This window comes from Neopsephotus bourkii, unplaced genomic scaffold (assembly GCF_033783945.1).
Source record: "Neopsephotus bourkii isolate Nb327-2 ecotype Australia unplaced genomic scaffold, CSIRO-AGI_Nbou_v1 NB_1234, whole genome shotgun sequence".
In the NCBI taxonomy this organism is placed as follows: domain Eukaryota; kingdom Metazoa; phylum Chordata; class Aves; order Psittaciformes; family Psittacidae; genus Neopsephotus; species Neopsephotus bourkii.
The window spans coordinates 1,751,739-1,766,339 of NW_026901719.1; the positions used below are offsets into that span (position 1 = coordinate 1,751,739).

Here is a 14,601-nt window from a genome sequence, read left to right on the forward strand (position 1 = left end):
GGTCTTCTAGATTATAATCTGTGATTTATGTGATCAAATGTTAGATTTTAAGATTCTTTAGTAAATATCTTCAGTTCTCATTTAGTTGTAAATCTTGCATTACATTTTTTATGTTTATAAATAAATATAAATGATCAGGAAAAAACCTGAATTGGTGATGTCTCACTGACAAAACTCTTTCCAGGAAAATCTGAGGATGAAGAGAACATGATCAGTTTTGCTGGCAAAAATCAGGTTTATAGAATCACAGAATCATAATCATCATAAAATAGTTTACGTTAGAAGGGACCTTTAAAGATAATCTGGTCCAAACTCCCCACAGTCAGTAGGGACACCTTTGACCATATCAGGCTGCTCAGAGCCCAGTCCAACCTCATCTTGAATGTTTCCAGGGCTGTGAGCACACATTGTATCCGATATAGACAGAAAGATATTGTAAAGGGCTTTGTCAAAGGCCTTACAGACATCCAGATAGACAACATCCATAGCTCTACCCTTCTTCACTGATATAGCCACTCTATAACAGAAGGTTGCTAGGCTGATCAGACAGGACTTGCCTCTGGTGAAGCCATGCTGTCTGTCTCAAACCACTTCTCTGTCCTCCATGGGCCTTAGCATAGCTTCTGTTCTAGGGTCTGTTTCATGATCTTCCCAGGCACAGAGTTGAGACTGACAGGTTAGTAGTTTCCAGGGTCCACATTTCTACATTTCTTTTTACATCTACCAGCAGGAAGTAAGTAAAAGACATGACACAACTGAGTAGAGAAATGAAGGCAGATACTTTCTTTCTTTTCTTTGTTGTAAGATACAGTGCTCTAGCACATACCTACTTAGTGTTCATCTGAACTGAAATCTGTGGTGTGGTAGCGCATTTCCTAACATAGGTAAGCATGTTTACTGGGTTCTGCTGGCACTCAGGATTCAAAGTCATGGTCCTCACATTTGGCAGCTTTTTCAATACAACACCATAAGCTTAAAGAAAATTTGACAAAACACATGGGAAAACGACAAGGCATTCAATGCCTTCTTCACTTCAGTCTTCACTGGTAAAGTCTTCAGGAATCCCATATGTCTGAGACCTACGGGAAAGTCCAGATCAAGGAAAACTCAGTGGAGAAGAATCAGACTGCAGAGCATTTAGGCAAACTGGGTACAGATAAGACCATTGTAACCACATAGCAAGCACCCACAAGTGCTGAGGGAGCTGGCTGATGGTATTGTGAGGTCATTCTTAGTTAGCTTTGAAATTTTATGGCCGTTAGAGGAGGTTCTGCATCATGGGGGGAAAAAAAATCATTCCTATATTTGAGAAGGACAAGTGGGAGGATCCAGAACTACAAACTGTCCAGCCTTACTTTGAAGCCAGAAGCAAATCCTCGTTGAAGCCATTTCCAGATATGAAGGACAGAAAGATGACAAGGGTCGCAAGCATTCCTGACATATTACTTATCTTTCCATTTTTCAAAAAAGAAAGTAATCATGTTTCCATCTTTTGTAAAGCAATTTCAGGTCTAAATATGAAACCAAATGTAGCTGTTTATATTCTGTGCACTGACATTTTTTAATATTAGGAAAATTATGTGAATAAAAATAATGAGAGAAGAGATAAGAATGTACTTGATACTCGATGTTTGTACCAACTTTCGTGTCACCGAAATTTAGGCATTTAGCATTAATCATTTTTTATTCAGTTGTGAACGGCTGTTTATTTCATCACACCTAAGAAATTAGGTGGCTAACAGATAACTAATTAAATATTAACTCCTCATTCATTCTGCTACATGTCAGTGACTGCTGAAAAACAGAAAAGGATCTGGAAGGGAAGAGATTACAAATAGCTGTTTAACAAAAGCTTGGTTGAGCGAGAACAGATATTGCTAAAATATTTGCTTATGGCAATGCAGACGTCTTCAGATCAGGTTCACAAAAGGCTGCTTGTCCAAGTCTATTTTCAGTGGATTTGAGTCAATGTGAAAAGTAGTCCTTGTTGAGAATTTCAGTGGCAAGACTTTGCATACAGAGTGGAATAAATGTGGAGAGATAATATTTTAATTTTAAGTCTGAGAAGGAAATGAGAGAGGAGTGTTTGTAATGCTAAAGCATATTTTGCATTGGTACAGTAGATAAAGAAAAAACTGTTACGCCCTCACTCAACTCTTCTCATAAATACTTAAACGCAAGGATGTAGTTCTGTGTATTTATATAACAACTTCGAATGAAACTAGGTTAATTAAATTACTGTTAATGATGTTTTCTTTTCATCAAAATTTAAATGATCTGTTTGGGAAAACTCACTTTTCACTTGTTTTCAGCCACATCTGTACCAGACTGTACGGAGGCTGAGGGATCTGTACTTTTGTTTCAATGTATATTGCAACATTTTTATTGCATTCCACAGGTCCTCCAGTAAACGTTACTTGCAATATTTTTATCAACAGTTTTGGATCAGTCACAGAAACCACAATGGTAAGTGCTATGATGCCATTGGCAAGAGAACAACAATGCTTAATACATGTCATGAACACAACCTGTCAATTTTTCTATTTATTGTTCAACTTGCAGGTCCTCCTGTAAATGTTACCTGCAACATATTTATCAACAGCTTTGGTTCAATAGCAGAAACTACAATGGTGAGTGGGACTGGTCATTGAAGCCATCTTGTGAAGGAGTGGGATGTGATGTAGAATAGAGATGCTCAGGACGTGGGGACATTCCTAAATTATTAAGCTATTACAAGCCTACCAGCTGAGCTGAAATAAAAGAAATCTAAAATAACTATACAAAAAGATATATAAATCATTAAACTCAACTACCAAGTCTAAACATACCTACATAATCTGTACTGACTCTAATGGCAGCAAATATAGGTGAGCATAAACCAGCTTTTTCAGGTCTTATTAACACTGAAGAGGCAGAGGAATGGCTAGAGCTCAGCTGTGGGGCTCCTTGCCAAGCACTCCATATTTTGAGTGGGTTTTACAGCACATGTTGAATTATCTGCTGCTGCAGATTGTGCTGACAGAACTGCCGGAACACTCTTGTTTAACTTTGCTAAATCTCTGTGCATTGCATATGAATGTATAACTTGAGTTAAATAACTAAAACATATTTTTCTATAAGGAAACTTGGGTATTTGAGCCTTGGGTGAGATAGTTTAGTGTGAGGTGTCCCTGCCCGCGGCAGGGGGGTTGGAACTTGATATCCTTTCCAACCCTAACTATTCTATAATTCTATGATTTCATTTTGAGGGTTAAATTGGTAGTAGGGATCCCAGCTGACTGAAATGTGTATTTTGACTGAATTCAAATAACACTATCAGTCAAAAAATATACTAAAATGAAACATTGCAGAGTTTAAATTTTGTTACATACAAAAATAAATAGCTCAATTTTTCATGTCAAGATGAGATTTTTCTTCTAAAATTGCCAAAATTTAAGGATAAAGGAGACAAGCTAAAAAAATTGAAATTAAAATTTTAGTCCAAATTTTTTCTGGTTTACTCTAGACACGAATTTTCTCTTTTTTTCCTTTTTTTTTTTTTTTTACTATTTGCTAAAAAAGAAATAAAATCTTTTCTGAGCAATTAAAAAAGACGCTGAAGTTTTAAATCTTTTTCAAATAATGAGTAAAAAAGATCACTTATTTATTCAAGCATACATATATCTGACTAGTGGTGTTAGCCCAGAGAGTGATTTTTAATGGCTTTCTTATAATAATGTGATAAACCCAGAATGATTATCAGGTATTCGTACACAAGAAGAATGTTAAATCAATTCCAGAAAGAGCCTGGTTACAAATTCCTTTTTGACTGAACTATTCAAGTCACTGCTACCACAAAATAAATTAACCTTCATTCAAATTTTGCAAGATGTATTCTCATTGTTTCATGTGGCTATAGAAAACTATGGACACTTCTGAAGAACTGCAAGGTAGTTTTCCAACTGCTTTGCAGGCATTGCTACACAGAATCCAGGTCTTTCTGCATCTGATGAAACCAGAGGCAGTAAAGAAGCTTAGCATCCTGTAGGATTGAGTTCTTGGTAGCTAAAAAGGATTTTGCTACACAAAAGGACTTAAGATATACCAAATAAATATTTTTTTCATAAAAATTGGATAGATATTGCCTTGCGATCTTTGCATTACAAAGGAAGAACAGAGATTTAGCCCAACGTATTTAATTTAATATTCAAATACTTCATTTAAATTCAATTGTAATTCATGCCATCATTTTAGAAAGTGATGCTTAAGGAATGTCCCAAATATTTTTACATAAGACCCCCTAAGATGTTATTTAGTGTTTTCTAGAGATAAAGTAAAAGTTATACCTAGGGCAGGTTGATTTGTTAAATAGCGTGGGAAAGACTCTTCTATAAATGACAAGCTATAACATACAAAGCCATAAAATAAATAGTTAAGTTAAACTTTAGCCTGTGTATCTGTAGTATTTTAAAAACACTTTAAATGAAAACTAAAATCAAGTTAAAAAATACAGGAAAAAACATATCTTGATGTAACATAATTATCAACTGACTTAATTTTCTTTTTTTTTTATTTTTAAACTTTTTTTTTTTATATTTAAAGGATTCTGAGAAGATAGCTAGGCATGTAGCCTTTTTTACCCCGCCACATCTGTTTATCCTAGCGTGCAGAGGCATTAGCATAGTGTTAAGTAGCAAAAAATCCTGCACGTCACTAGCTTTACAAGATGGCATTCAATGAAAATATTTGCACGACCTAATGCTGATTGCATTAATTAGACTCCTTCATTGCTTTGATTAAATCCCCTCATTGCATTTTACTTTCTATCAAATATGTTAATGTGCACCTTTCCAATGTTCATTAACACATTCTGCTGAAAACAGCCAAACATTCAACTAGATGAAAACAAAGACTATTGGCTTTCTTATTTTGCTTTGTTCATAATATCTGAGAAACTGTGGAAAGTTTTCTCTTAGATGATGTTCAATGGTTTGATATTAATTTTCTTAATGCTGTCACCTCTTTAAGTACTAGTGCCGTCACTTTTAGGATGTTTTAAAACTGCTCTGAGAGGCACACATCAATTACTGTTCCATCTACTTTGCCTTTCTGAAATAGACGTAATCATGTGGTAAAAATGTTGTCATCCCTTGTGATAAGTACTGATTTTTGTTTGACTCCTAGGATTATTTTTTCCCTATAAAGTGCTCTTGATGGTTTTGACATAAAACCAAGCTATTCATTTAAAGCCCTGGACTGTAAATTGAATAGAGACACTCCTTTCTCAGAGGACAGGAATGCTTAGCGAAACCATGCATATGTACTGAAGGGACATTATCAGAACACAACTTGGATGATCTGCAGCAGCTCATTAGAAACTTGGGAGATGAAAACTTGTTTCAGTAGGAGAAATGAACATGGAAAACAGGATTACAGTCTCAGACCTACTAAATTCAGTAAGCCAGCTTCTCAACAACATTAGCAGGAGTAGCTTCTGTTTTCTGAATAGGACAGACACCATCATGAAACTCATCCCTCTGTGAGAGGCCAGCAGAGCTCTTATGTCCAGCATATTCTTCTAAAAGCTAAAACATTTAATTCAGAAATAAATCAGGATTTTGTGCTGGTTCTCTCCAAACAGGTGAATTCCACAGAGTATTCATGAGTTTTGTTCCCAAAGATCTAGGGAAACAAAAATGCAAATGTATTAGACTTTCTGTACTATAACGCACATATGGGGCAGTACCAAAATTGATTTCTTTTTTTCTACAAAATAAATGGTTTCTTCCATATTGGAATGATATATATTATACCAAAATAAAAATAGTAAAAAAGAAGATGAGTCAAGATGTAATTGTTTGAAATATTCTTTGTTGATTTATTTAAGTCCTAACTAGCAAAGAAAGGTGAAAAGGCATTCCTGAGCAAGTTCACTGAATAAATCAGTTATGCCAGTAAATTCCATCCATTTTTGGAAGCATTCACACTTGCAGTATTCAGCAGAAAATTCACCATACAGCATGACTGCAGCTGAGTATCAAGGATGAGTAATCCACATTGGGCTGGGTGGAGTCCCAATGACTTCAGATGTTCAATGCTGCTAATGACCAGGAACTTTAGCTGTCAGCTGTAGGAGAAACTAAGAACAGTTTGTACATCTACAAGCTAATTGTTACTTACAGAAATTATTAACTGTGAGGACATTATTATTGTTGTTATGCCCCATAATCAGTGACTGACACTGTGCAGCAGGTTCTCTGCTGGGGTAAACGCATCAGACTCTAGTTGTGTTTTGCGTACTTTTGTTAGCAGAAAAAAAATGCCATTCCTTTGTCTTAAAAGCTTGGTTGTGTCTGAATGTGTATTATTTTTCCAGTAGAAAAAAACATAACTGCAAATGAGCTTGTTACATGTGGATTAATTCACATGTATAGTTTTAATTGTGTAAGAAACTCCCACTGAAGCCATTGGGGACACCTTGCATGTTTAGGTACATAGGTAACCCAGGGATCTTCTGTAACATCTTCTGAGCCTTAAAATAGGTCATTAAACCACTATTCTTCAGTTAGCATTCATATTTAGGATTTAGAGAGAGAGCAGTCTCTTTGGCAAGACCTTCCTATGCATGGAAGGACAGATTAAGTCTGCTGCTTTCGTCAGGCATCAGTCTCAAAGCCTGAGAGATCAATGCTATTGGCAGGGGTCGAAAATGGAAGGAAGGCTAAGATCAGTCCAGAGACAGAAAGTAACACTGAAGAGGGAGCATGGCTCCCCTGCATCAACCCTGCCATAGCAGTGCCTGAGACCAAAGGGACCAAGGACTTTGCTGAAGCTCTGGGCAGCGAATCTGGTGGTTGCTGAAAGACGATTTTTATTCAGAGTCCTATAACACAGTGTATTTATAGATTGAGTCCCTAAATCTTCAGATAAATCTACTAAAACTAATCAGATGACTATTTCTTCAGTATGTGAGTATTACTCCCATCTTATGGCTTGACAACAGACAAAAACTGTTTATCTGAGTTGCCTTGAGCTATGCTGCAAACTGATTGAATCTTCTGGTCCATGCTCCTCGTTCAGAGCAGTAGTGCTGTCAGAAAGAATTTGTGGAGCAGGTATACTCATAGTTGTGTAGGTGTGCATTACTACAGTCCACCCACTTTTACCCTCAGGAGCTTCCAAAATACACAGTGTAGTCTGCCTGAGCTCTATGTTGTGATAGTTTTCTCAGGAGAATTTTTCTTCAGAAGATAGTTAACAATGTTAGCACAGGAAAAGTAAATCCAAAATTCCTCGCATGATTAAGTCTGACTGTGTAAACACACATCCTTCCCAAGTGCTTACACCACAAGAACAGGAGAAAAAAGAAACTGCAGTTTTGTGCTGTGCATGTTATATTTCCATTTTTCTTTCTTACTAAATTATCTATACATATATATGTATGCAAAGCCTATCAGACATAAACACAATTTTCAGTGTTGTTATACTTCTAACAACAAAACTTACAATGAGAAAGCTTTTCTGAGTTTGTCAGTATGATGGCTCTGATGTATTTATGAAGATACATACTAGAAAAGATAGTGTAATCCTTTCAAAATTATTTATGCTTTTGGTATAATATATATCATCATATGCAAACTCTTCATTGAATAAGGATTCTTCAGACTCTTTTCTGTTACCTGAATCACAAACCACTGAAGTTCATTAAAATATTTATTTTTAGGTATTTCTAAACAATTTACTAATTTGACTTATTTATGATTTCTTTGTCATGGGGGGAAAAGCCCTCTGCTTTCCATAGGCTTCATTATATATCTTATTTCAAAGAAAAAAGAAGTCAGTTGCACATCTAGTTGTAGCAATTTTATTCAATCAGCTCATGACAGCTCCTGCCTTCTTTTCTGCAGAATAAAAATCTAGTGCTTTCCTGGATTTATAACTAAAACTGTCTCATTAAACTTATAAGACACGCTCAGCTTCTGTGATGAAAACACAAGGGAAAGTATGATTAGGGTTAGTGTATCCTTACAAGTCCTCATCCTGTATGAAACAACACCATCATAAAAAGTACAGTGGCTTGTGAAAAACAGATACAAGCTTTTGTAAGTATCTTGAACACATGTGCTGTTCTTAAGACCTCTCAGGCCTGTCCTGCTTTGATTAGTAGACATTTCTGTTTTGACTCACATCTACACAACAGCAAAAAGAAAATGATAAAGAAAGCAAGAAAAAAACCCCATGTTCCTAGTGAGAATGTAAAGCATCATCCCAATGGGTTAGAAAACTTCATCAATCTGGATGTCAGAATCAATCTCTTAGGGAAAATACACCTTGTCACAAATGCACTGAACTAAAGATAGGAAGTGCTCAAGCCTGGAGAAGCTTGTTCACAGAGTCTTAATATTGGGCAAACTGCTTTCTGCAGCTCTAATCTGGGTGAAAATATTTACCTACACTTCATAGATGATAAATTCTTTAGACTATGCAGTTCAGTTGCCTAACTAAACCCGAGTCAGCTCATACATTTTCCAAGTCAAAGCACAATGCTGCCATATTAATGTACTCCAGCTTACCATAAAGTAAATCCTGAATGTGAGGGGCTTTACAGTTGGCAGAATTATTTGATAAAATATTCCTTCTGATTACATTATTGCTATAAATATTATGAAGTATTTTCACTTTCAAGGAAGAATAGATGTGTTTCTAACAGAGTGTTCACAAGCAAGTGAAATGTAGTAATTTCAGGTAAATGTTTTATAATAATAAGGAAAGATGGGGGAGATGAAGCTGTTATTTGCTGACTTTGGAATTTCAGGATAAGGAGAATACGCATTAGCATCTTTCCATTCCCTCCAGAGAGTTTAGACCCTAAAAGCTCCTTTCACAATTCCCTTTAATAGTTCTTGACACAATGTTAATGCCGGTTCTAAATGAACCTCTAAGTAATTGCTGCCTTTCCCAATTTTGACTGGCAGACCACAGAGCAGAAGAATGAAATTAGAATAATTTCAACGGGATGCAGAGAGGGAGGAGTGAATGAAGTAACATACAGAGAAAAGCATACAGTAGATAAAAAAAGGATACAAACAGTAAATAAGTAGTGCTGATCTAATTTACTCTATACAAATCTGGCTTCATTTGAATTAGCAACTATTCATGAGTACATTAGAAATAATTGATCTACATTTTGGAAGTAATTTATTTAAATTACTAGTTTTTGTAGAATATTTGTTGAAATTATTTATATCTAGCTGCAATGCTTTTTGACTTTCTAAGTACCTCTGAGTTAATCCATCACATTGGAAAATGGTTTATATTTAATATTTGAGGTTGCAGTTAATATTTTTTTCATCATTGAAGTAATTTTGATTTGGAAAATGTGCCAGTTGTGTGTGTTTGGTTCTACACAGCTTTTAGACTGCTTTACTTTCGAATGAGATCTCTCATGTTCAAAGGATAACATAAATGTTTTCTGTAACACTGGTACTGTAGTAAGTCTAACAGCATAAAGAAAGCTGAAGTGGGCTCCAAGTTTCAATAAGTGGCTTAGTAACCTTTTCACATGGCATTTCTGTAGGACTACAGAGTGAATATATTTTTGAGACAACAGTGGAATGACTCACGCCTGGCTTACAGCGAATATCCCGACGATTCCCTGGATTTGGATCCCTCTATGTTAGACTCTATTTGGAAGCCAGACTTATTCTTTGCCAATGAGAAGGGAGCAAACTTCCATGATGTCACAACAGACAACAAGTTGCTGAGGATTTCTAAGACTGGAAAAGTGCTGTACAGCATCAGGTAAACCAGTTATTTTTTTTCTCTCTTTTCTGTTCATCTGCTATTTTCTCCTCACTCCCTGTTTTTCTGCAGGTAACCATACTCACAGAACATAATGGACATATTTAATTTTTTATTGTCCCATGTGTACAGCTGAAATGAGACTTAATAATAACAGGGTAGAAAGAAAATTTGCCTGTGTTCCTTTGCTCAGCTTTTACTTTTCACAAAAGAGTCTGTAAGTGGCACAGCAGTACTTCTTAGTCTTGTTGGAAACCTGAGGATGTCTAAAACCTTAATGGCATGCCTCAGTAATTCCCATTAGTGTTAGCTCAAGTCACTCCTCTTACAAAGAGAGGAAATCAACTCCTCTATAGTTTGTGTGTTGCAATTTAAAAGTAAAGGGGAATACTGTTTTAAGTGACAGCTCAACACCTTAAGTAAAAGACATCCTTGAAATAAAATAAACTTGACATGCAAGTCACTGGGTAATCAGATGTATCTATTCACATTTTAAAAAGACTGGAATTACACAAAGCATTTTTAATACTGAGTTCATTGAAGTGTGTGCCATGTGACTGGATTTAGGCTGAATTAATAAACACTGACAGAACATGATTTGATATGACCTGATGAAACAGGACATATGCAGAGAATCAGAATTTAATTACACAGGCATAAACAGAAGCAAACAATACGCAGGATTTATTTAGCATTCAGTTTACTCTGCACTGTTAATTACTTAATATAGGTAGTCAAAGACGCAAAACACTGTATTATAGTTGTTAACAATTGTGGTTTTTTTAAAAGGTAATTACTGTGTTTAATTTGTTCCTGAGAATGTTTTTCAGCTTTTGCCTTCTTTGCGTTACAGAAAGTAAACATGATAGTATTTGTTTAACTGGTTGTTTGGTTAATTTACTCATCTGTAAGGCAGATTAGTTTAGAAGGCAGTTGTTTCTGACTAGGCATTCTGTTTGTGACTTGCATTTTCATTAAGGAATTATTATTGATCTAGGGTCAGGACAGCTCTGTTCTTTAGGATGATAAATAAACAGATTATAATGTTGCACTTCCTCTGCATAATTCTTGTGGAAATTCCTTGATAAGACCCCAGTAACATTTATATCAAGTAGGGTAGAAAGGAAATGTTTATTGAGCAAGATTTGAAATTGGTGTACCTGAACAGTTTGAGAAAAATAATAAGATACAAGGATGGAACTAGCACAAGCAGAATGGCAAATATGTTGTCACTTATGAATATTTCTTGTTTCACTCTGGGAAAGAAATGAATGTATCTGTTTGTTTGAGCGACATCAGACACCATCTTATTGCAGACAACAGTGCAGTTGGGTGCTGTTCTGAATGCAGACAGATAATTTTCCTGACATTAGACCATGAGAGAAAAATATTTTGCACTGTCATATCGCATTTGTAAAATTCCCACACCAAAACACAAACTAATGTGAAGCAGAGTAAGAAGGATTTCAGTGGAGTACTAAGCAAACCCATTGTTTCTCATTTGTATTGCACAGCAGTAACAGAGGTTTACCTGGCACCTCTAGCATGGCATATAATTTTTTTAGTACATTCCAGTGTATAGAAACTTGAAGTCAGAAGTAATTAATAAAGCTTGTCTTTATTCTCTAGATACCGGGCAAGATACATCAGTGTATTGCCACTTTTAGTTGTGCTATGCGGAAACAAACAAGAACATTTTAGTGACTGGTTTCAGTACATAAAAAATGTAGTAGTAGTTTCACTACTGCACCAATAGCATTTCAACTGACATCATGATACTTAACACTTGGCATTTAGTGTATTGTAAGTGTTTAAAACACTTCACAAACATGTCTGAGAAGTAGTGGTGTAGGCTATTTTGTCATACTCCTAAATTTAATAAAATCAAGGTGAAGTTAATCTCATGTAATTATATACTGCTCTCTGCATAAGATGAGTTTAGAACTGCTCCTAGTAATTAGTGGGTAAGAAGCAAGGTGTGTGTATTATATGACAATGGTATTCCTTTTCCCTGTATACTGAACTGAAAACATAGAAACACAGAATCATGGAATGGTTTGGGTTGGAAGGGACCTTTAAAGATCATTGAATTCCAACCCCACTCCCATGGGCAAGAACAGCTTCCACTACACCAGGCTATTCAAAGCTCCATGCAGTCTAGCCCTCAACAATATGGAAATATGCTACACAAGAGGCAAAACTGGCTTATGCTTTTAAATGCCCTCAGAGCCAATCCAGCCCTTTCTGAAAAGAACGTGGAAGGTCCTGGAACTAGATCTTATGGTGTACAATACAGGTGCTCAGATAAGGCATGGAAGGGTCAGTGAGGGTCTGGACCCTGTGTTAACCCTACTGCAGTGGTTGGCTCTGGGAATTATCTACCTTGTGGTAAGCATGAGGCTATCTGTCCTTCTGTCAGTGAGAGAGAAACCATACTGCATTGGCTGGTGATGGTAGGCATGACGTAGATTTCCATCATAGTTTGCCTTATCATAATTGTAATGCTCATGCTTGCAGAGTCCTAGATCTATATTTAATTTTCTGGGAGTTGTTCATGGTTGATGTATTCACCTATGAATCATATAAGTTTAGGAGTCCAAGCCTATTTTTAGATACTTGCTTCATGCTCAAATGACTACCTTTGTTTTGATCTCAGACAGAATGCTATATATGCTATATAAAGCTCCAGACTCTATATCTGGATAACTGGTCTAAACCTTTGGGTACTGCAGGGAGAATTCTTGTGAAGGGAACCGAGCACTACTCAGTATCACAAATACAAGCTATTAACACTAGAGATGCACCAACAGCTCTTAGAGGTGCACACATTTTAAGAAGTCAGCAGTTTCAGTGAAGTTATATTCAGCAAACAACCACACTTTAGTCAAGATTAGTCTCAACTGCACTCTTTGAGCTGCAAACCAGTTAAATAGCTATAACTTTAATTTTAGAGCCCTCTGCAGAGAGCAGTCAACATGAGGGATTTGTTATAGCAGCATTCAATAAAATTAGCTTGTGTATATTCTGTGTTGTAAAAGCAATGAGAGTCAAAATCAAAACCTACACAATATTACCCCTTAGATGCCTGTGACTCATCTTCTCCCAATCGTTGAATGATCTCCAAAATCCAACAAATTGGATTTTGCAGGGGGTCATGCACTCAGAAAGAGTGGCAGTGCTGTTCATGATACTGATAATCCTGTTCCTGGCACTCACATTCTGTGTGGCACCTGAATTTTGCACTATATACACTGCTGAACTGATTTTGTGTTCCAGGGGTAAGGATCGTGTCTTCTCTGGCCCATTACAAACACCTGGGCCATGAAGAAAATATTAAATAACCTTTGGGTTCTCTCCAAGCCACCCATGTGTGCTACCTGATTCCCACAAACTCTTTTCAGGCTGCCAGCCCGCTTAGAATATTAACATCTGCTAAAAAGCTTATTTTAACAAAGTGATATAGAGTGGAATGATTTTATTTAAGGTTTGGGTGGGTTGGGGTTGATTCTTTTCAGCATTAATTGCCTCCCTCTCTTTTTAACATTTTCAGTGCATCTCAGCCATATGAACTTGATGCAGAAGGTGATATAACTCAAATGTAACATTGAACCTAGAATATATTGGTCAGGAAGCAGGAAGGGGCTTCTATTTTTTACTTTTTTTCCCACTTGCTGCTCCAGAAAACACTCCTGATTGCCAGATGAGGGTATAGAGCTGTGCTCTGGAACACAGTGACAATGCACTTAGCCAAAAGGAGTTACAAAGCAGATTAGCCCATATTTTTAACATGTTTTTTTACACAAAGATTTTAGAATGTCTTGCTTAATTGACAAAAGAGCCACTTGTAATTCTAGGGAGGAGATCTGTTCAAATTCACAAATTACATTTCTCCCCCCATTTTCCTTATTCTTGTCCAAAGAGCACTGAAATACCTAGAATGAATTTCCTTAAGTCTTTAAAAATACCTGTTTTTGCTGGTTTTGTTTATCTTCACAGTGCCAGAAATGTTACAGTTATGTAGACAAATAGTTCTTTGTGGTTTCAACTCTTGACCTAGATTTAACTGTTAGATGTTATTATGGAGGAAGGCAGAGTGTCTACTGGAGAGCAGTACTGTGTGGTTAGGGCACCACAAAAAAAGGGGAAATTCAAGCTATTAGATGTCTCTCTATTTGTGCAGCTGTTCTGGGGTGATTACTAGCCCCTCCATTCGGCAATAAGTAGCTGACAGGATGAGTTGGCACATCCAAAAGCCCTTGCCTGCTTATGTAACCAAAGAGAAGTATCTGTGAAAACAGCACATTTATTTGCAGTACCATCTCCCGTGCCAGCTTCCTTACTCAGGAGTTTCCAAAATCAGCTCTTCCTAGTGTGGCCATACTGCTGAGTGACAGAGCAGAGTCAACTCTCCCCTGCACCCACACCACACACCATTTTGGGTTTTATTACATGGTACAATTACCATGTCTCTCACTAAATCATCAGAAGTAATCTATAGTATGTTTTAAATTCAGCTTTTCTGAGTGAAACTTCTGTATTGTAGTCTACTCTGTAACTGTGTTCTTTGCCCTATGGGAAAGAAATACAGAGCAGCTTAAGGGAACACATGGGTAACTGTGCTAGTCCTTCTGCAACAGACTATTCATAGGGCAAAAAGTCCACTATCCTTCTGAAATATTTTGTTTTAAAATAAGATCAGATCTTATTTTTTCGGTCAGGCATGGGTTTTCAAAAACAATTTCTAGGTCAAGATCTTATCAGCATTATGATACTGAAGATCCATTTACACCTGATGAGATAGTGTGTGAATCATCCATGGCA

The 14,601-nt window shown here is 36.5% G+C and overlaps 1 protein-coding gene across 4 annotated transcripts in view; it reads left to right on the forward strand.

Moving 5' to 3' along the window:
- GLRA2 (glycine receptor alpha 2) overlaps positions 1-14,601 on the forward strand; it is a 127,691-nt gene that overhangs the window by 18,309 nt on the left and 94,781 nt on the right. The window contains exons 2-4 of one of the 4 annotated variants that reach the window (XM_061364471.1): positions 2,399-2,466; positions 2,563-2,630; positions 9,557-9,780. In XM_061364471.1, the coding sequence (XP_061220455.1) occupies positions 2,628-2,630; positions 9,557-9,780 (227 nt within the window). In that variant the 5' untranslated portion in view covers positions 2,399-2,466; positions 2,563-2,627. The remainder of the gene's footprint in view (positions 1-2,398; positions 2,467-2,562; positions 2,631-9,556; positions 9,781-14,601) is intronic. The other 3 variants (XM_061364467.1, XM_061364468.1, XM_061364469.1) reach the window with 3 other exon arrangements.